This window comes from Phaenicophaeus curvirostris, chromosome 1 (assembly GCF_032191515.1).
Source record: "Phaenicophaeus curvirostris isolate KB17595 chromosome 1, BPBGC_Pcur_1.0, whole genome shotgun sequence".
In the NCBI taxonomy this organism is placed as follows: domain Eukaryota; kingdom Metazoa; phylum Chordata; class Aves; order Cuculiformes; family Cuculidae; genus Phaenicophaeus; species Phaenicophaeus curvirostris.
Genome location: NC_091392.1, coordinates 140,438,229 through 140,461,923, shown reverse-complemented (window position 1 = coordinate 140,461,923; position 23,695 = coordinate 140,438,229). Strand labels below are relative to the sequence as shown.

Here is a 23,695-nt window from a genome sequence, read left to right as displayed (position 1 = left end):
CAACCTGTCTAACAAATGCTCACATAGCAATAGCCAGTCATCTCTCAGGTCTGGATCCCAGCAACCTGCCTTCTGAAGAAAGCAACTAGACAGCATTTCTGTAACAGATCGCATGAGAGAGGGAAAATCAAATTTATCATACCAAGAGAAATGCTCCTCCTACTACAAGAAAAGACTGAACTACAATGAATTGCTAAAAACACACAGGAAAAGTGCTCCTTGTTTCCTTCTCGTGACTTTTAAGGTTAGGTGTGCAGTCCAATGTGGAGGGGCTTACCTCACCTTTACCCCTTCCCAAGTTGAGCAGCTACAGCAGAAGTCCTTGAGCAATTCACACTATGTCCCTAGCTTGCAAAACATCCTGAAACTGGCATCCAGCCCACAGTGTGTAAAATGCTAGACCACTTTGGGGGGAGGGTGTGGAGGAAATACTTTGTCAGAGAAGTTTGTGGCAGAACAGGAATGAACCCAGGTCTTTTGAAGCCTCGAACAGTACATTAACCACTGGACTATGCTCCCTCTATTATTTTGGAAAATAAGCCAGAAAAACAGTTTGTGGTTTCCCTACCAGAGTTCTAAAACAGGGCAGAATGAATAAGTAAGAAACAATAATAATAAAAAAACCAACCCTTGTTTGTTTGCTAACTCAACGATAAATAAAGTCTCAAATAACTTTTTTTTTTTAAAAATGGTCCTCTCATTCCTAAAACCCTTTTGAATTTAAAATCAAAACAAACATTTTGGCCTATCACAATCTTGCTTCTAGGCTACTGAAGACAGACCAGAACAAGGTTCATAACTGTGAGCAAAATGCTGTATGAGTACTGTTTAGTGAAAGAATGATAGATTCCTGTTTCTAGAAGTAAACAGTATGTAAGTTTGACAAAATAAAGTCAGACTTTTTTTTTTTCTTAGTTCCACAATCCATCTGCCACAATGTGTATTAGCAGGTATTGTGCCTTAGCGCCTAAGTGTTTTCAAACCCATGCAAGATGTTAGTGAACAGCAGGTTGAAATCACACCCCTACTGTCAAATCTGAAATAGGCTTGAAGTTTTCTGACACTGTATTATGCTACCATCTACTGGTTCACATTAAATTAAACCTCTGAACTTCCCCTTCAACCCATTCACCTCTGGGGTGGGGGGAGACGGGAAAGAAAAAAAAAAAGAACAGTTTCTATAGAGGCTTAAAATTATTTTTCCATAGCAAACTACTAACTTGAAATTTTCTAAGGTGATCCCACAGTTCTACTTAGCTTATGTTTTTTGGTTTTTTTAAGCAGGTGCAAGAGTAACTGTGACAAATGTTCAAAACATTTTTAAAAAAGATGTATCAAACACATCCACTCAATTACTTACATTCGGCTAGCTTCAATGTTTTCAGAGTGAGGTTCTCCTGGTGATCTGCAAATACAGATACAAAACCTTGAGCATTGTTTATAATTTAAAGTCATTACAGTATGAAGAGTTCGGAAAGGTGAAAATGATGATGATGACATCAAAAGCACCAACTTACGTGCACTTGCACGTTTAATTTGTTTGACGAAACTTCAGAAGACAGTTTATAATACAAAACTTGACCATATAATTAAGCCAAATTTCTCTAAGAAGGACAGCATTTTTTCCCCACAGCATACGCAAAAGCAGCCATCAGAGCAGAGTTCTGCTGGCAGTGCTTCTGTATTCAGGTTGCATAGTACACCAGTTCTGGGCTAATTCTTCATAACCACTTCTGTAACCAAAACGTATACTCAAAGTTTATCAACTGTTACAAACAGATTCCCTGCATAGTTGGACTCTAAGAAACAGCAGCTCAGAAGCAGGTCTCAACAGAATCTCAAACCAAATTTCATGTCGCTCTACTTGAATTTATGGATAAAAATCTCACCTAGCAGAAGCATTAAAGGCAGCTATCTGCTTCTTCCTTCCAGCTAACAGGTCAGCCAGTCATATTCAGAATTAGGTATTGTTGACTGATATTTCTGAACATACAAGCAGCACCTGTATCAGATTACCAACCCCCTCAACTTACAGACTCACTTAAGGAGTGTAGTTCCATATTAACTTAAGTAGGCTGAATTACAGCTGGTTGCCTCCTCCATCTTCTTCCTTACGCCACCACTGATTCAAGAAGTAAACATTTTTTTTTTTTAAAGACTATTTTTTTTTCCTTCCCTTCATGAGTTCCCCCTACCCAGTGAGTTTGTAACCAGGCGAGAATTTGTAGCTGGATGAGCAAGGAGACAAGGCAGCATAAACACAGCAGTTCTGACTTCAATCACCTTAAGCTGCCTTGAAATCATACCATAAAGAACCTTATCCAACCTTCACGTAGGTACAGATTTTGGTACAGCTGACCAGAACTACCACGCTAGATGTATTATGTGAGGAATGGAAATAGAGCACAGCCACTATAGTGAAATTCTGTAGCTTACGTGAATAAAAATGTCTTTCATGAAAGAGCTATCTCAGAAGTGAGCTAAAAATCTGCAAACAGGATTCACTTTGTAGGTTTCAGAGTTTGATAAGGCACTTCAGTTTCCACAGCTAAGCAGGCTTTGCCATGGTTTTACTGGGAAAACCTTTGTTTATAGGAACAGAAATTCTCAATGTCTCTACTTGCTATATGACTATCTATACTATTCTAAATGCTGTTGGAAGCCTCCAACTACAGCCTTCAACATTTCCTTACTTCCTATGCTTCATTAACTCTATGGTCCCTCCTATTAAAGCCTTGACTGTTCTCCTAATTCTCTACTAAAATCTTTGTTGCTTTACTGACATACCAGATCTTGGCAACTTTCAGGATATTACCAAACTGTACTACACGAACAGACCCACTGCCTAGAAAGCATTTCTGGCAGACAACTTAAAATTCCTAGGCTAGCTGGATACTGTGCAGCGACAGATGACGCAGAATACAGGAAGTTATTTGTTTATATTCCACTAAGTTATAAAATTCAGCTGACACCAGGGACAGAATTATGAACTTACTATCCAACTAACTTTACATTCATGCTTAAATTGCAACTACCTGCTTAACTGGAAAACAAGATTAAAACAGCTCTATCTCAAAATTTGATCTCTATTTATTCTTTCCAAACTATGTTTCCCCTACTCATGAAAGTTCAGGACTGATGAGATAGTTGCTGACAAAATAGCATTCAAGAGTAAAACGGATCAAAATGTCATCTTCCTTAACTCCAGTGACCAAAACAAGTCACTGAACACTTAGCAGAGAGAAAAGCATTTCCTTTTTTCCCTAGTCATTCACCTAAATGAATAGTAAGTGCTAGAAGCCATATAACCTGAGCAGCAGTAGAAAGAAAAGTGTTTATCTCGATAATGGCTAGCTCCTCTATTCCCATCCAGGACTTTAGAAACTGATAGCAAAGAGCCTGGAAGTTTGAGGCGGTTACTATCTTTGTTCTAGTCATAGGAAATACAACGCAATGAAGCTCTAGGTAAGACAAGTGCTTTAGAAGTTATGTGACATAGTGATGTTATAACAAAAAACATCAATCACTTTGAGACTTTAAAATACACATCGTATGAAAAATTACAAAAAAAACCCTGCAGATTGGCATCTAAACTTTGCACGTGAAAAAGGTAGCCTGATGATTTACAGTGAAGACATGTAAGCACAGCTATCAGGATATCAAAAATCTTTTCTTATCCTTATAATTTGTAACAGAGTTTTACCTGGGCTTTGAATAGACAGTGCAGTTCAGTACATGCTATTCTACAAAAAAGGTTTTTCTAGAAGACAAGCAATGTAAGAGAAGACAAAATTTCAGGGAAGTCCAGAAAAAATAAGCCTAGCCAAGTCAAGAAAGGTTCAGTCCTCTAAGGCAAGTCGTTCTACAGAAAACAGGGATCAAATTCCTTCAGCTTATTGTTTTCTGTAACATGAACAGACCTACCATAACGATGATTTGCAGAACTATTAATGCACTAATTAAACAGATATTAAAACGTTTCAAATGACAACATAAGCATCACATAAAATGAGCTTTCACTACTCATTAAAATAAAACGGAAGATCAATCTAATTACAAGAATTGTAGTTGTTTGATGAGAAGCTATTTATTTTGCAATACCAGATTGTTTACAAACAAGATACCTTGTTTTTCCTCTGAGCAGGCAACAGTACTGAAAACCAACTATATAGTATGGCAAGACGTCCTTTCATCATGCTTAAAATCTGAAACAAGAGTTCTGTTCAGAGGAAATCTCAGAGCAAATGCTCTTACAAATTTCAGCTTTGAATTAGATTGTGGATACTGATCACAAGACACAAACTAATCTGAATGCTGCAGTATGAGCTAGCAAATTCTAATGGTGGCTCTCTTCCAGTAACACAGGGAGCAACTTCTCCATTCTGCAAGCCACTCCTTTTACCTCTGCTGTACCTCCACAGGAGAGAAAAGTAAAGGTATGCAAACCTACAGATTCTAACATCATCAAGCCTCCTAGACAAATACTTTAGAAGAACTGAACAAGCTGCTTAAATAAATATGCTAAACAATTTCAGCATGACAGTAAAAACTACCAGAGACTTTTAAGTGATTGTATTGCTCTTAAGAGGGAAACCACAGAGTCCTACAGTGCTCATATTTTAAGTAGTGGTCAGGAACAAGCTAAGAGAGCTTTGGAATCACTCTAAGCAGAAGGGTAAGTCGACTTTGCCAGACCTTATCTTAAACAAACAATATACCTTAATACTCTTTATAAAAGTAACTCCAAGTCATACAAATTAAAATACTTCAGAAATAAACTTTATACCAAAAATGACCCTGAGAAACAACACCATAAGCTTTATGCTTACCTTTTACAAGCTGTGGCCATTCGGTGACATCAGGGTGATCACAGTTTTGAGTCACTGATTAAAAATGAGTTGTCACACCAGTCCTGTATCACGCTGGGACAAGCATAAGCTTAACAACTCTAAATAAGTAAAAATAATTTAGTTAAAAGTCCTTAGAAATTATTTCCAGCCAGTCCACTAAATAAAAACTATAAACCAAAAGAAAAATATTGATGCTAAGCATTGCCTTATCTGCGAGATTAAGACCTACTTCACAAAAATTAGTTCACTTTTGAATGGCATTCTAAGATTCCCAGAGTAATTGACCACAGTACACTTAACTGGCGAACTTGAAAATATTTTTAGCCTTTATAGAAAAAAAACCAAAACAAAACAAAAACCAAACCCCCATTTCTTGGATCAGTGGAAAGCACTGATCAAGACAACAAGAAATCAAAATTTGGAAGCACGTGTGTAAGTATGAACTGAAATTTCTAACTACAATAAGATTCCATTAGTTGTTTCTCTGCTAAGATTCAATTTAATGCTGGTTCCTAAGGAGGTTCTGTATTTCCAGGGGGAGTAATGTGTAACTTGCACTTTGCTGTGTGCCACTCCCCTAAATGAAGTAAGCTAAAGCCATGTAAAAGCTTCAGAGAAGCTACCTTTGCTATCTGTGGCCAACGTTTTAGGTTCTTTGCTCCATTTATACCACATATATTCTCTCCTCTCCCTTAAATTTTCAAAAGTGTCTTTTACCTGTCAATTGTTTCCCGTGATCTGGCTCCACTGGTATAAATTGAAGGGTTGGTCCTTTATTTGTCATGCAGTTGGCAGCCAATGATCACTCAGCAATACTCCTGCCCAGAGCGCCCTGGGACCACCCCAGCTGATTACTTCCATGGCTGAAAAGGAACCAGTTAGTCTCTTACCTACTGCTATTATCTACTCTAAACTAAAGTTAACTGACGAAATATTTCCAAACACAGCCCTCAACACTCAATTTGCCCCATTTTCTCCCACCCAAGCTCCTAGGTGCACTGGACAACTGTAAAGAAAAAGGCCTCTGATGGAGAGTCAGATCACAAACAGCATTATTCACTTTTTGTTAATATAAAGTCTTGATTAAAACTGAAATGCTATTACTGCGTTTAGTAAATAAAAAGTTATCTTACTTTGCCTAAACAGCCAGTAGCTATGAAGACAGGCCTCTGTCTCAGGTTCAGAGAATGAACCTGAGAAACTCATTCCTGTAACTCTAAGCCAGGCGAAACCCCACATTTGTAGGTTGCCATGCAGCAGAAGCCTCACACAGACGCAAGGCGCACAAAGGCTAGTGAGCTATTGAGGGCACACCCTCAAAGAGCTGCAATATTCAAAAGTCATCACCATCAGGTGCAAATACTAAGAGAGCAAGCACAACAGACAGCTTTAAATGTTCCAGTAAAGAAAGCTTTTGTGCTTCAGCCCAAACTATTACAAGGGTCTTTCAGTAAGGTCTTAGGTTTGATGAGCAATAAAGCATTTTCAACACTAATTTGTATCTGTTGACTTGTCAAAGTTACAAAATCATTGATTGGTAAGCAAGGCCCATCATTTTCTGAAGTTTGACAGAAAAGCTGCTGATTTTTGCGTTTCTACTACAATTTGCCATTCTGCTACACACTCTGCAATGGAACAAAATTTGTATTAGCTTCAGAATGATGCTTATTAGCTTTATCGGGTATGCTCCTTGAGGTACGAAAAGTGCCACTTAATTATTCAGCATCAGTAATACCTGAATCTTCTCATCTAAGCACAGTTGACACAAGTGAAAAAAAAAGGCAGATACCAAAAAACTCCAAACCAAAAGAAGTTCTCTAGTATCTGTTTTAAGGGTGTAAACTGTCAAAATTCAACAGCATCAATGCCAGGAATACAGTACAAGGAATAAAAGCCACAAACGGTAAAAATTTTCAAATTCATGTTTGCTTACCATCAGCTGTAAAGAAAAGCAAACGGCAAGAATCAAGATGCTGATGCAAAACTAAGAAGCCTTAAAAATTTGTTTATGACACTGATTAAAATCCTGACAACATCCACTTTTGGGCAAGCCTTAGCTTTGAAGAAACAGACGCCTATTCTAAGGCAATGCTTTCTTCTAAAGTTAAATATAAAATCTTGATGCATTTTGAACAGATATGAAATGGCTCTGCAAATATGCATTTAGAAATTAAAACCCTTTCTAGCTCTCTGACCACAAAACTTTTAGTATGCTGGTCAAAGGGAACAGTGGTGTAAATCTCTAACGTTTCGTTGGTAGGAAAATTAGCATTCTGACTGCCCAAAGTACTAGTTCATATTCTGGAGCATGCAGAATCAATCATTTCCCTACCTAGACTTGTGTCCTGTAAGACCTAAACCATGGACAAACGATAATTACAGTAGTTTCCATTCAAATGGAGGCATGTTAGAACAACAGGCTTACAGCAACCTTAATAAAACAAGGTTTTCTGAGGCTGTCTCATATGGGAAGAGAAAAGTCATGAAAATCATTGTCAACAGTGACAGAACACACGAGGAGTTGGTGCTGGATTAAAAAAACATCAGATTTTGGAATGTTAAAGAATATGCACTGAGGTGACAGCTTCACAATCGTGGCCAAGATAAGTTTGTGCCCAGACCTGACATGGATCCAACTCTGCTAGTCAGATACACCACCGAACATAGTATCTACAGCAGCTCTGTGAAGAGAGGCAAACTGGCATGAATCTTATCAAATTGAAGTTAACTCATCTAAGTTTTATAGTGAAATTTGTAGCTAGAAATTTAATTTCTTACAAACCAGAGCTTTGAAATGGGCAGCTGCAGCATTTCTCGTCTATTACTATGTACCTTAAAACTAGACTTATTGCATTTGGGTCTAAAAATCCCACGCTACTTTCCTACAATTCAGATGCAAGAAATCTTAATGAATTATTTTCCCTTCTACCTACTTCTGGACCTAGTCCTACCCTTTCCACCTGTCTTGTGGGACAGAATATGACATTCCCTAGCACAGATGAAAGAATTTCTTTCTAAAACCTTACTCATTTGTGCATGAGCAGAGTACTGTTGGCTGGCAAAGAGACCATGATGTAGAAATGTGGGGTGGATGGTGAAGGAGACTGCCATCAAAGAACCCTTATTCTGAATCTAGTTTGAACAAAGGACGTTTTGACTGCTGAACCCAAACAATGCAGAAAAAACCCCAATGGTAAGATAGTCAAAGAACACTACTTGATTGGGAAAGGAAAACCACATTGAGAAACAGACTAACATGTTGGAAAAGGGTATTACGAAGAGTAGGAAACTGACCTAAACCAAATGCTTTTTTGTCACAGCAATTCCTTTACAAAAAAACCCCTCTGGATGTAACTTACCTTCCAGAAGGTAGGAACAGTAGCCCCAGAGTACATATTTATTCTTATTACTCAAATAGGTTTCTCTGGTCTTCACTGTCATGATTAGCATGGCTTAAAGTTTAGGCTTTCACAGGCACACAGAGCAGCTCAAAGTACAACACAAAATTTGTGTCTGTGGAGTATGTCCGAGAAACCTGAAATGGCTCTTTAGAACCATTTCCAGCACAGACACATTTGTATCTGCCTAGTGACTACTTACAAGAGGCAGATTCAGCCAGGACTGCAACAACTCCTGCTATAATTAGCAAAACAATACACAAGATCCATGCATTCAAACAACATATCTGAAGAACTCTGTGTGGCATGGAGCAACCCTCATCAAGAAGGAACAGGATAAATAATGTTTATGCAGTAGTTTGAGACAACACTCAAATCTCAAAGGTGCCAAAAGCATAGATCTTCTGATCAACTCCCATCAACTCAAAAAGAGAGAGGAAGTAAACAGTAAATGAATGAAAGAGCAAGAAATCAGAAATAAAATTCAGATGCATCAAGAGAGGCTAAAAGCAACATTGTCCCACATCTTGATGAGCTTGCATACTTCATTTAACCTCGAAAGTCTGGAATCACAAACATGAGCTAAGAAGAGGCTCACAGCTTTAACATACAGAATCTAAAGCCACGCTATAGAGAACAAGTACCTATTTGTCAGCAATCAAAAGAAGGCCAAAGAACTTTCAGCTACAAATCACTTAACTGAATGTTGTCATGCACATGGATTTCCTATACCCACTAATTTCCTTGTGTTACTTGCTGTTCACTTCCTGTGACAGCAAAACATTCTGCCAAATGACACCCAGTATCTGAGGTTTAGGAAAATATCTGAGAGAGGGAACACTTCCCTTTTTTAAACTATGACTTCTTAACGTTATTTAAGGATAGTTGCCCTGGGAAGTGGCATTTGTAAGAATTTAAGTTTCCTTTACAGGAGAATTTTAAGTATACAACCAAATAATCTTCAATACATTTTTTTTAAGATTATCTTTTTGATAGATGATCTAATGAAAAAGTGGCTGATTGACCTGTACAAAGTACCACCATAATCTTCTTCACCTTCCAGTGCCAGAATTTGAGTTGTCAAGAACTACCCCAGCTAGCTTACCAGTTAAAAAAGGAACTGACAACCAACGGGAAAACTGACAACCAACGGGAAAACTGACAACCAACGGGAAAACTGACAACCAACGGGAAAACTGACAACCAACGGGAAAACTGACAACCAACGGGAAAACTGGCCTTTTATAACTTCAGATTGATTCAAGTATTCTGGAGGAAACTGTAAAACAGTCACCAACTCCCTAAATTCAATCTTAACTTTCACTTGCATAGAAGAAAATAAAAGCTAATAATGTAACAGGCACATTTGAGACAATTTCTTGCCAAGGTTGGAAACATCAACTGCATTTGCTGACTGCATGTGGACTCCAACATAGAAAATATGAAAACACTCAAGGTTCCAGAAGTTTTCTTCATGCAACTAATAGCAGTTTGAATTATCAATGATCCTAAAGTAAACCAAAACTGCCACTGATAAAAATTGATTAAATAAATCCTAAAAGATTTGCAAAAAACCAGTACTAAGGCATCTATATATCCCCTCCTCCACTGCTGAGCAATCAAACCACTCAGCTAATACAAAATCGCATAGAAGATCAAAATTGTGTCCTCTCCTGGACAATACCAACCTAAAGTGACTAAGACAGTCACAAATGATGAGCAAATGCAGACATGCTCCCAGCACTACAGTCAGAATGACAGATATGACTCAAAGGGTTCCCTAGAAAGTGTCTGTTTATCTGCACAAAGTACTTCAGACATGTACAAAACTTCAGATCAGTTCTGCAGTTATTCAATATTCTTCAAAAGTACTCCAGAAGTACCAAAAGAGAGACACAAAGAGAGCATGAAGATGGGTGGAAGTGTCTTGTGATTATTTACTGGGAAGAGTTCAAAGATAATCAATATAATCAATATGGATACTGCAAGAAACACAGAAAGAATGCATAAAAAGGATTGCCCTTTTTATTGCCATAAAAAGCAAGCATAAAACACCCCACTATTGGAAACTGAAGGTAGACAAATACAGATCTCACAATTAAATCTTTTTAAATTTAATTTTTTAATTTTTAATTTAATTTTTTTTTAAATTTAAATTAAATTTAATTAAATTATTTTGACGTGGAGAGCTGAATTTCATAGAATCGTAGAATGGTTTGGGTTAGAAGGGACCCTAAAGCTCATCCAGTTCCAACCCCTCTGGAAGGCACAGGGACACATCCCACTAGATCAGCCTGCCCATAGCCCCATCCAACCCGGGCTTGAACACCTCCAGGGAGTGGGCATCCACAACTTCCCTTGGAAACTTGTTCCCGTAGCAAACCACTCTTGTAATATACAACTTCTTCCTAATATCTAATCTAAAGCTACCATCTTTCAATTTAAAGTCATTCCCCCTCATCCCATCACTACATGCCCCTGTAAAAAGATCCTTCCCAGCTTTTACTGTACACCAATTGTTAGTCCCTCTATTCCCTAGCCCCACATTAGCTCCCTTCAGACACCGGAAAGTCGCTACAAGGTCTCCTCAGAGTCTCCTCCAGGCTAAATAACCCCAACTCTCTCAGCCTGTCCTCGTATAAGAGGTGCTCCAGCCTTCTGATCACCTTTGTGGACCTCCTCTGGACCTGTTTCAACAGTTCCATATCCTTCTTATATTGAGGATTCCAGAACTGGACACAGTACTCCAGGTGGGGTCTCACAAGAGCAGAGTAGAGGGGCAGAATCACCTCCCTCAATCTGCAGGCCAAGCTTCCTTTGATGTGGCCTGAGATATGGCTGGCCTTCCGGCCTGTGAGTGAGCGTTGCTGGCTCATGACAAGCTTCTCATCAATCAGCACCCCAAACGGTGCAGTTAATCTTCCTGTCTACATTATCAACGAGAATATTAAACAGCACTGGTTCCAGTACGAGAGCACTATTACTATCTTCTAATTCAAGCTGGTGCCATTCTAGAACTTATAGAAGTCCACAAGTTAAACAAAGGTAGAATTTCATGTACCTCAAAATACAGAGATCAACACAGGTTTATGTAAAAGCCTCCAATAGCTGTATACTCCGCTTTGATGTCAATACTCCACAAATCACAAAGTAACAAAAAGTCTAGTATTTGCTCCCAGTCTCTCCCCTGTCCCAAAGCTAAAGGTCTGTACATTACTCTCATTTTCTACAACTGCCCCTGCAACTCTCAATACTAGATTTTTCCCTTCAACATCTGTTTTTGGTTCGATATCCCAGTAAGATCACAGACCTACTTTATTAACCTTTGTAAGAAGATGGAAAGACCTGAAATTACCTTTCATCTCTGCATTTTTCACTTAGACCACAGCTGATTTTTCTTTCACTACACACTCATTTTTTTCAGCAGATCCATTTGCTTCTATCTTGGTTATGCCTGCTACTTGAGGCTCCCTCCAAAACGATATAAAGTTATGAATGGAAAGCCCTTCCTACATCAGCAGGTGAAATCCAATCATCTATTTAAATTTCTTTTAGTAGCTCTCCTTTTACTGGCTAGGTATCAAGTTAAGTTGTTTTCCAAACAGGCAAGTTTTACAGCTTCACCTCAGCTTTAATACTTAAACTTTTATTCCACCCATCCTTTTGCTTGTACTTTGTTATTTTTGACTTCTTTTGCCACCCATCTTTTACACAGCCTTCCACGTAAAGTACATTTCTGTTCACTAAGTTCTTCAGTGAGACTAGCATGTTTGTTTATAAACAGCTTATTCCAAGACCAAGCAATCATGCAATTCTGTAGCATAATATTCAGCTTTTCTGATGTCCCATTAGTTCATTACTCAATTTGTGGGGGATTGGAGCGGAATTCTTCATCAATTTATGAGGCACATACCACTACATAAACTCTATGCATACATAAAGTGGCAAGCAGTTAAACATTCAGAAAAAAGGCAGTCAGCAGAAACAATGGCATAAGGAAATAACAGCTTAAGTTTAAAGAGCCATCATACACACAACTGGTACTGAAATCGGAGAGCAAGAAGCAGGTGGGTGGTCCCAGTGGTGCTGTGGGTGCAAAAATGGATACACACTACCTGCCAGATGCCTGTTAGAGTAAAGGACCAATCTATAAAATTATCTCAGGAACATCTGGATCGTGGTCACGTAACATTACAGCTTTTTAACAAATTTACAGTTTTTAATTAGCACACATAATATTTAATGTTTCAGCTCAGAATCAATCATATTAGCCCCTGTCTATAACTTATTACAAAACAGAACTTAAGAAAAAAAAAAAGACACTCAATTCTGCAAGGTTGAGATTTCACAACTATGAATACGTTCTTATGTTAAGTATCTTCAAAAGAAAAGTCTAGACAAACTCACAGCATATAAAACTCATCAGCAGTTACTGAGTTTTTCTCCACATTTAAGTAGCTAAAAAAAAAGTACACACATAGCTTAGAAGCAGTTGTTGAAGTAGCTAACTACAACTTTATATGTGAATGAACAGACCTACTTAACATAGTAGAAAAATGAACGTGAACAATAATTGTTTTTCTCAATGTAGGAATGAAAAAGTTTCAAAAATTTTCTGTGTACCAAGTTGCAGAACTACAGAACTTGAGACACTACAAAGTGGTGTGGTTATTCCATATTACTAGGTACCTCCACAGGACCACACCAGAATGAAGTTATAAAATGGCAATGAAAATAACTACAAGTTATGGCTCCAACCTTAGTGTAATACATGTACATATTTTTAAGCTGGCTGGACGTTTAAGAGCCTAGACAAAAAGAGATACCACCTGCCCTGGGCTCATGTTAACACTGCTAACGAAGGTTACATTTCCGTATTTCCTGACATTTATATTTACAAATTTGACTTACACTGATGTTTGCTTAAGTTTTCTCGTAGTTCTCAACTTATTTTTTCAAGTCCTACCTAAAAACTGTACAAACCTCACTATAAATACGCTCAGCAGCAAGTTAAAAAAAAAAAAAGGAAAAAAGAACTGTTTTCACAAACAGTACTGATTCTTATTGAACCCATGGAAAAAATATATGGATGGTGGCTGTCTGATGCTGAGCTCGAAAAACAAATTAAAATGGAATTAATCAATGTTGTGTCATCAATATCTATTTTCTCCAAGAAAAAAAATCAAATAACTCAGTTTTCTATAGAAGTATGAATAACAGACATCACAGTAAAAAACATATGGGAAAAATGAATTTGTGCTTCCTTCTGAATTTATTTCTAACTTTTTTTTTTAAAAAATCAGGAAACAAAAGTATAATTATTTGTTACTATAATTATTAGCATTCACACAATATAAATGAAACCATAAACATACCATATCTTTCCAGAGTTGCAGAAACGTGTTGTTTCAATTTCTAAAATGGACTTCGACAGTTCTTGTACCTATAATGCAAAACATCGTATTTCAGTTTTTGCACTACACTCCATACCAATCTGAAGCTCCATACAACTTCAAAATAATACATTCAAGAAGGCCATTCAATTAAACACAAGTTTGCAACTAGATGAAACGTACACTTAGAAACACAACAAAACGATAGTACATCTCAAGTTGGAAGGGACCCATGAGGATCAGAGTCCAATTCTCTGATCCTTGCAGGACTACCTAAAACTAAATCCTACAACATTACAACTAAATCATACTTTCCATAAAAACAGCAACAGAAAACACTAAGTATGTTAGGGAAACTAAAAAAGCAGAAAGTACATATACACAATGTTCCCTATTCTTTCTTTCCTCTCTAGTGATGCAATAGTTTTATAATTCCGTTCATTCAGTTAATTATAAATATCTATTTCCTTCTTCTGGAAGATTCTGGCAAGGTTTCATTCCCCTCCTCACCCCCTTTTAAAAAAAAAAAAAAGAAAGAAAGAAAAACCACAACACTCAAAAGAAATCACAGATAGAAACAAATCTTTGTCCTGGCTGCTCAAAACTGCTGGAGTTTGATCAGCTTTTCTATACATTGTTCATTTGTAGGGAAGCCATAATTAACAAAGACAGTCACATCTAAAACATAGTTCAAGCATTTTTAAACGCACACCTAAAAGCATAACAAACTTCAAGGGCAAAACACACATACAGGAATGTAACTAAAGTCATCCAGTAACTTTTTGGAAAGTTACTGGTATGGCACACAGCATCACATTTTCAGTATAGTGAAGATTTAATACTTAATTTCTTGGTTCTAAAACTCTGCTAAGAACAAACAAACCCAATGCAGCTGATTTAGGCTGATCTCCGATATAGATCGGAGTTCCCATAAAGGAAACCCTGATCTGGTGACCTTAAAAGTACATTTAGGTTTGTCTTAAAGATGTCAGAGAAGCCATCCAGTACCAAAGGCCTGATTCTGTATTGGGGATGTGAAGAGGAGTGATCCTGAACTGACAGAGTTGTGCCAGTGAAGCTTTAACAGTTTGTACATAATTTTTTATATTTAAATTAAAAAGTTAAATAGGGCACCCTACCTGCTTCATGAAACAAGATTGCTATTTCAACAAACAATTATGATAATTATGTGGATTTATGTACAATTAGGTTGAATAAGTTAATGTCATGCAAATACGTCAATAAAGCTTTACTACCTTTAAGAAGAAGAAGAAAAAAGAATAAATTTATCTGAACAGTGTTAAGACAGTAATTGATGATTTTCCTGTTTGGAGGTGGTACTTTCAATCCATATCAACAGCAGAAATCCAGAATATTAGTCTTGTATTCTATAGCAGGCTAATTCTTCACTCACAGTGACACCATCAGGGAAGCTCAGTTAAAATTATTCTGACAAATGTCACCAATATTTTCACACCTTCCAGTGTCTCAGATCTTCCAGTTTAAACTCCAATGCACATATTTGTTCATGCACGCGTAGAGAGCAATGACAGCTATGTAAAATTTACTCACTCTCCTCTAAGATACAAAAGAACCAACTTTCAGTGTGAATGAGAGTACAGGCAGAGCACAAAGTACAGCATAAAATGTATCACTAACACACTCATCAGGGATCCTAGGATTATTGCCCAGAAATACAGGAAAAGAAAAGGAAACAAAGGTTCCCAACATAACTGAAGCTGTGTAGCTTAGGACAGTACAATTTACAGCAGAAATAAGACCACAGTAGAGGAGATGGAGACAGAAGATTTGTTAATAACATGTAGCTAGCAGCAGAAGAGCACGTATATCTGACAGCACAAAACTGAAGCACCTGGACTTGTAATTCTCCTTCCTCAATTTCCCTGCAACAGCTACCACCAAGATAGAGCAGGACTTCAGCAGTCTACTAAAATATTTGCACAAAGGCTACAAGAGTAACAACAAAATGAATCATAGAATCTGTAATGCTTGTCGGAAAGGAATGAAAATAACGTCATTATGTCACATGTACCTCAACATTCACCTTTAGTACATCTGTTAATAAGCATTAAGCCACATCTGCCTAAAAAAAGACGCAAATAACAAATGTGACTAAAGGATAGCTAATACTGTTGCATCCACTCAACATAAAGAAATCTTGCTCTGTCACATGACCAGAGCCCAAAAAATCATGGTTTCTTTACAACTATGTCATACATTTTCAATAAGAGAGACTTCAAGGACATTGAATAATACTAATAAAGATGGTGAGCTACTGAAATAACCAAACTGTAGCATATAGAACTACAAAATATTTAAGAAACAAATTATAATTTACAAAAAATACTTTGCAATGCTCGTGTAGCCTGATGAAAGACATCATGAAGTCACCTCTGTCAGGTGCTTAAATGACATTTACCTCTTTTCTTATTTTTGCAGTAACTGTGACGAGACAAGAACAGAAGAAAAAATTCTGTGTGCGCTACCCTAAAGAATATTGTAGATAATTTACTTAGTATTACAGATTCTCTCATACAATTTCAAATACGTAAGTCCACGTAAGAATAATTTCCTTCTGTTCTCAATATAACATTGGCCAAACAAAAAGGCCTCAAGTATTCACGGGGATCCTTCTTTCAATAAGATATTCAGGTCATAGGAACCATGCAAATGAAGTATCTATCACCACCTTACAACATAAAGAGCTCAGCCTTTAACCAAGTAATACCAGAAGTGACACACATTCTTAGGAGGTCCCCTGTCCCTGAACTCTCCTGAAACTTGTGGGTTGTGTAAACTACATGTACTTCTATTGTCTAGAATAGGTAAGTTCTGCCACAACAGCGGAAACACACCTAGGTGCTGCTACTACAGTCAGCGTCTGCTGATGTACCTTGAACTTTCTAAAAATAAAATAGGGTGTATATATATGTATTAAGCCACGACACTGATCACCAAGACTTTGGACATGAGATTTCATTACGAAATAAAAAGTAATCATTATCTGAATATGACTATACAAATAAGAAAGATGAAAACATCATATTGGAAATAGAAATTCTGAAGTAGTAACAGATCTCTTCATTGTTATCCAGCTGTGTAGAATTTTTTGATACTTTTTAAGAAAACTAAAAACATTGTCTAGTAAAATCAAAATATTTTAAGCATTAAAGAATTCAGCTCAAACACATGACTAACCATAATGCAAAGAAAAACCCACCTACAACCATGGTGGCATTCCCTGAAATATTTTGACCTGTAGCCCGTTTTAGAAGTTAAGCTCCTTTAAGAGCCACACCACCACCCTCAAACACCCCAAGCCTGCTGAACTGCAGCTGCTCCAGCCTGGTCTGCTCTGGTAACAGAGCATACCAGAGCAGGAGTACACAAGTAGTGCCTGAGCCCGGCTGCCTGGACAAGTCTGGCATCTCTCAGAACAGCACAAGCTTAGCAACACGTTACAGATGGCTCCTGTGCCTCCCTCGCACACAGCTTCTAAAGGTAAGGGAGAGGAGGTGTTTATTTGTCATTCTAATGTCCTCATTTTACCAGTTTGTTTGGTGTAACTATTATCAAGGAAATATCAACAAGTCAAAAAAGGGGTCCACCAAAGTGATTAAGAATGTGGTCTCTTTTATGAAGGAGAGATGAAGAACTAGCTTAACCTCTATTATTCAAGCTCAGTCAAGACAACAAAAGTCCTGCCGTAGTCCTAACAGGACACCAGTATGAAAACCAAATAATGCAGACTAATCGCTGCCAGAAAACTATGCAACAATCACCAAACACAATATGGGTTCCATGATTTTCTGCTTGTGATCCTATTAGATGATGCAAGGTCCACCAAGACCAAATTTCCTCTAGGTTTCAAACTGAGATACTGTACCTTATGGTTTTTGAGGCACTTAAATCTCATGTTATTTAGTTACTTGAGCCATAGGTTTGGAATTAAGTCATACAAGGACTGAACATGGAAAAAAAAAGTAGCACTCTCCACATCCAGCAGCCAACTGGCATATCAGTTCAAGTTTGTGCTAAAACATCACCACTGTAATTCACCCCTGGTACAGTCCTACAACTGATATTATTACATAACATAAGCATGATTCTCTAAGGTAAAGTATGTGAACATATAGCATGTTTCTAAAGCTACTGAACAGATGCAAACTAACTATTTCTGATGAAAAGTCTTGAACAGACATACTGTGAACATCCTTTTCAAGCCACTAGATTACAAAAAAAAAGAAAAAAAGCCCAAATCTCTGCTTTGCTGCCTTTCTTAAAACACATACGCCTCTGTTCTAAGGAAACACAAGTTGCTTCAAAAGAAGCAGGTCATCCCTCTTACCTAAAACAGTGAAGTGAGGGTCCAGAAGGAAGCCACCCATTTAGTTCCACTCAGCTGAACAACTGCAGCTTCTCCTAATTCTTCACCACCCTGTAAAACACGGGTAAAGAGCCATGCAGGAGAGTAACGGAAAGAGTATTGGTAAAGACTGACTTCCACCCACTTCTTCATTCAGCAGTTTGTATAATACAGGGAAGCAAGCTCAACCTATCAAAAGGTAAGACATAGTTAATGCTTCCTTTAGGGGATTCATTCATAAGAGTATTTGTGAGACAGAACACTATGGTAATATTTAATTTATAAGGTAATTTTGCAGCCTAAGTTATTTTGTCATCACTAAATTCTGCCATTCCTAGCCACAAGAATGTGGAACTATTAAAAAAATAGCAATTTTAATTAGTCATGTGTTACATTGCCAAGCACAAACCCTGGATCTCAACATTATTTCATTTTATCTTCTCTATATTTCTCCTATGAGGTTACAATCCTGAAGAGATGTCTCACCAGCTGGTGTAGCTACTGTGGTGTTTCTTCATTTCAAAATATTATGTTTACACTGTATTTGCTGACTTTCTGCTAACCAGCCAAACACATTACAGACACTACTATTCATATGAACTAGCTTTTTTCCAACTCTCATTCACAAAGCAATACAGCCTGACGAGGATGTCAGGTGCCACCTGTAAATACAGGAAGTTAATGCAGTAAATGTTAAGGGCAAAGTATTTAAAGTGACAAAAGTCACTTCAAACGTGGGATTTGCTCATTCCTGTTGTCTCTGGGAACCAACTATTCAGCAAAGCTTACAGCTTTCTCCTGGGAGGGGTAGAGAAGGAGATAGATTATGTTCTTGAAAAGTAAATACCGTATTTTAGATTACTTGTTATTTTATTGTTTGTTTGATATACTATTATTATTTGCAAATGTGTTACCCCTCTCTTTCCATGTACAATTTGGAATTTGATTCACCACAGAAAACCTTTCAAAACTACTTCTCTATAAAAATTCCAACTACCTTAAATATACTGGATACTTCAGAAAACGTGTAAAACATACCTCCTTTGTTTAAAATCAATATCAATTCATTAACTAAAGTGAAGCGAAGACCTGGCCCACAATACCAGAAATGAAGATTGACACTGGAAATCAGATCTATGCCTACATACTTAAGGAAGTCTCTCCTATTGTCCCTCAATGCATGTTCTACTTTTAAGTAACAGTGGCTTTTACCTTTGAGTGTATGAACACACTGGTGTAGGGAGACAGAAAGACAGTTCCCGTGTTTAAAAAATTATGAATTCTCTCTGGACACTCACTAAATAAACTGAAATCAAAGGTAGCAGAGGCAATTAAAAAAACCCAACTGAACTTTCTTGCATTGCAAAAACTAAGATTATGCATATTTACAGAAAATGTAAACACTAGATCCACTCCACAATAAGTGTCATGTAATGTATTACATTTTGTAAATGAAAATTAGTGTAATATATTTAAACATGTTCACAATTAAACATGTTTATGACTTTTAAAACTTGATTCAAATGCATTTTCCCCCCTAATTATGTATTTGGTTAAGTAGAACTGGTGAATTCACAGAGAACTAGCAAAGAATACGTCAACAAAGGACATATTCATAATGTAATAAGCATGATTTTACATTTGGGTATGTTTGTAATTTCATATTTCCGAGGCAGGTTTTCTCCTACATAAAATTAAGTCAAATGAAAATAAAAAGAACCTGTTTTATTTTCTTAAACTGATTAAAACAATGACAAACTCAAGGTGCTCTAACAGGGACTTCTTAACAAGCTGAGAAAATCCTTAGTTGTATTTAACAAATATACACAGTTTTAAATTCCATTCACAAAAGAGTCATCATTTGCATAGGTCATTAAGCAGTGGCAGTAATTTAAAAAAGACTAAAAGTTTAGCTTGCTATTTAAAAAAAAAGGATGAAAGCCACACAATGTTAGAGAGCTGAAGAGGATCTGGACTGAGAGAGCTAGGCTTGGAAAATCACTGCTGTGAAAAAGTTAAACACCTCTGCTTTTTCAAGCCTTTCCTTCAGTCACTTTTTTTTAACAGTCACCCAATTATACCCCTAAAAAGATTTCAACACTTGTTTTGCCATCTAGCTTGGTGCTTTTATTTCTAAATTCATGGGAGATAGGATACACCAGTGCAGAGAAATAACGAACAACTTCAGTAAACAGAAAAAGAACTTATTAATTCCAGTATGAAAGATGCTACATTAAATACCAAACATTTAGAGTGGAATGGAAGATATTCACAAAAGAGATGAAGTACCTGTAATATTGCATGGAAATAATTTCAGTTAAAGGTATTGTCACCCCTGTAGTCTAGCTTTTCTTGCAAGGTTTGCCTGTACTGACTTGACAGAACATTTACTGTTACAAGAAATCATAAGCACTGCAAACTGCATCTGCTTTAAAAAACCAAATGTATGTGAGGAACACTGTGGAATATCCTTAATAATTTGGTAAAGAACATATTTTCAATTCAACACATTCATTAAACTGAGTTTCACAGTATTTTCAAATTAAAAAAAAAAGTACCTTTAACTGATTACAAGATGAAAAGGGTCAGTGTTTAGTTCTAGCATCCAAACCAAGCACTTTGTGAAAATTGTAAAGCCCATTTTCCAGCAGTTTTCACTCTTATCAGGAGGTACCTCTCCCCCAATCCATTATTTTCCCACCCAGATGTCCAATAATGCAGTCAAATGTAGAATGTAGCTTCTCCGTTAGCAGGTATCTTCTCACTAACTGGATGCTATTTGCATTAACTGGGAATTAAATTTTATCTTATAGACCTCTCATTTTCAAAGTAGTCAGCCAGTCAAAAAATGCCCCCACCCAAATAAACAAACAAAATGACAATACAATCAGGTGAGTCTTACTTCCACGGTAAGCAAGCAATCAAAGATAAAAATCGGGTACAAGTTCTCACTGAGGAACTTTTTGGAGGACACGATGAAACTGATTGGACAAGTTCATACTTAGGAGCCTTAGGTTTGCAGACGGCTACTGAGGCAGGGATGCCTCCATACTGACACAGAGGGACCTGAAGCAAGTTGCAAGACACAGACTTTGTCTGAGAATTAGAACATCGCTTACAAAGAAGGAAATATAAACGAGTATTTTCATTAAGCGGAGGAAAAGAAGTGTAACTGTAAGTCTATAGATCACAGGCTGCTGTCACTTAAAGCAAAGTTGTGGAACATACTTTCTTTCCTAAGCAGCAGTTACTTCTGAATGACCGTGTCACATCACCTTAGACGTCTGATTTACAAACCAAACCGCGAACCCAGTGAGCTCTTTTAAAAGAAATGCTGCCGGTACGCTTAAAACCCGAAACCCAGCAAGTCCTGCAGTCAGGAGGGACAGAGCACATCTATCAGCACAGCAGCCTGCTCGCAGGTTAGCGGATCCAACTCTTCCGACCGGATAGAAGGGAACACGAGCAGGTGAACATCCCTACTTTGCCAAGCTGGCCTTGCACGCTAGTTCCAAACCCTCGCACTACTTCCCACGCCCGTTCCCCCCCGACCGCCGCAGCCGGCCACGCGGGAGGCGCCGGGACACTCCACGCCCGCAGCAGCCCCGAGGCGGGAAACCGAGGCAGTGACAGGCAGGCTGGGTTCACCCAAGGTCGCTCAGCCAGCCCGGTCTCCCCGATGGGCGGGATGAAAGGCCGGGGCCACCTTCCCCACCTCGTGGGGAGGGACGGCCCGGCCCCACATCCATGTGCTTCGCGGGGAGGGGGGACGGGGAGGAGAAGGGGGGAGGGGGGAGAGCAGCGAGGAGGGGAAAGAGGGGGGAACGGGAGCCCCGTGGCCGCGCACCGCTGCCTCCCGCCGCCCCCGTGCCGATGGCGGATCGCCCCGGTGAAGAGGAGCGGGCAGAGCTGCCTCCCGGCCCCTTCTCCTGCAAGGCCGGCATGAGCCCCCGCCAACCCTCCCTCTCTCCCTCCCTGCCCCGGGCCGGGCGCTGCGCAGCGCCTACCGACCTGGGCGCCGCGGCCCTGATGCTCCCGGTCGGTCCCGCCGCCGCCGCCCGGGCTCATGCGGGGCCGCAAGCGAGGAGGAGGAGGAGGAGGCGCCGCCGCTGGAGCCGTCGGGAGCCCCGGGGCAGGGGGAGCCGGGGCCGCGGCCTGTCGGGGGCGGGGAGAGGAGAGGCGAGCGGCCTTGTCGGGGGCGGGCCGGGCCGGCGGGTGCGCCTCCTCTCTGGCGGGCTCGCTAGCTCCTCAGCCCGAGCCCCGCGCCACCATCTTGGGAGCAACGCGGATGTCGGCGCGGCGCAGGCTCGGCGGGCGGGTGAGGGGGAGAGGGGACGGGCGACCTCTTGCGTCCCAGCATGCAACGCGGCGGCTGGTGGCCAGGCGGGGCGAGGCAGCCGCGCCGCTCTACCCACCGCGCGAAACCATAGAGTTCCTGGGCCAATTCCTTCCGGCGTGCTTCTTTTTTGTTGTTTGCTTATTTTTGTTTGCTTCGGGTGTTTTTTTGTTGCTTTTTTTGGTAGTTTTTATTTTTGTTTGGTTTGGTTTTTTTTTTCTTTTTTTTTTTTTTAGCTCGGGGCTCCCGGGGAAGGGGAGGTGAAGCGGCGCCTGCGTGACTTGCGCGCGTGAAGCGGGAGCCGCCATGTTGGAAGAGGGCAAACGGGAAGGGAAGGGAAGCGAAGCGAAGGGGGGCGGGGGACGCAGCGCGCGCAACCCGGGGCGGGGCGCGGGGGCGCGCGTGCAGCTGCTTCTGGCGACACGTTCATCTCGCTCCCGGCCCCGTGTCCCCTCCCCGCGGGGACGTTCTGTGATTCTGTGATGACCCCCGCTGAATCGTTCTGTGATTCTATGAAGTCCTGGAGGTGTTTAAGAGGCGGGTAGACGAGGTGCTAGGAGATAGGCTTTAGTAGTGGACGGGTGCGGTTGGGCTCGATGATCTCAAAGGTCTTTTCCACCCAAACGATTCTATGAATCTGTGACTCCCAGGAGAACATCCAACAAGAGTCAAAGGTGCACAATTGTTACCGATAAGGTGTCCCTTTTGGGGACCTGGCCTGTCTGCCAGGTCAGGTATGATTCCTCTCAGAGTAAAATGGGTTTCAGGTGCCAATTTTATACTTGGGAAAATGGCTTGGTGCCTTTCGGTGAGGTGGGACTAAGTCAATTGCTCCCTGTTGACTGGCCCTTGGCAAGGCCGCTTGTGTGATTGTATGCATGTGCGCACGTGCACTTGTTATGGACATGGATGCACGATGCATGCTCAGGCGCTCGTGTGTGCACACACGGATGCATACCGGGGTGACTTTTGGAGTTGTGCCATGCAGGGACGGGAGTTGAACTCACAGAATCACTGGGTTGGAAAAGGCCCACTGGATCATCGAGTCCAACCATTCTTATCAAACACTAAACCATGTCCCTCAGCGCCTCATCCACCCGTGCCTTAAACACCTCCAGGGAAGGTCAATCAACCACCTCCCTGGGCAGCCAGACCCTTTCCATGAAAAACTTTTTCCTGACGTCCAGCCTGAACCTCCCCGGCAGAGCTTGAAGCCATTCCCTCTTGTCCTGTCCCCTGTCACCTGGGAGAAGAGGCCAGCTCCCTCTTCTCCACAACGTCCTTTCAGGTAGTTCTAGAGAGCAATAAGGTCTCCCCTCAGCCTTCTCTTA

At 39.7% G+C, this 23,695-nt stretch overlaps 1 protein-coding gene across 6 annotated transcripts in view; it reads right to left on the bottom strand.

Annotated features, from left to right (window-relative positions):
- The window catches only part of UBE3A (ubiquitin protein ligase E3A), a 54,985-nt gene extending 32,659 nt beyond the window's left edge, over positions 1-22,326 (bottom strand). The window contains exons 1-6 of one of the 6 annotated variants that reach the window (XM_069876243.1): positions 22,040-22,326; positions 18,011-18,217; positions 13,624-13,691; positions 5,568-5,713; positions 4,830-4,948; positions 1,361-1,405 (exon numbers count right to left, since the gene is read on the bottom strand). In XM_069876243.1, the coding sequence (XP_069732344.1) occupies positions 1,361-1,405; positions 4,830-4,849 (65 nt within the window). In that variant the 5' untranslated portion in view covers positions 4,850-4,948; positions 5,568-5,713; positions 13,624-13,691; positions 18,011-18,217; positions 22,040-22,326. Of the gene's footprint in view, positions 1-1,360; positions 1,406-4,124; positions 4,206-4,829; positions 4,949-5,567; positions 5,714-13,623; positions 13,692-18,010; positions 18,218-22,039 lie in introns of all 6 variants that reach the window. The other 5 variants (XM_069876269.1, XM_069876245.1, XM_069876254.1 and 2 more) reach the window with 5 other exon arrangements.
- Positions 22,327-23,695: the final 1,369 nt, after the last annotated feature.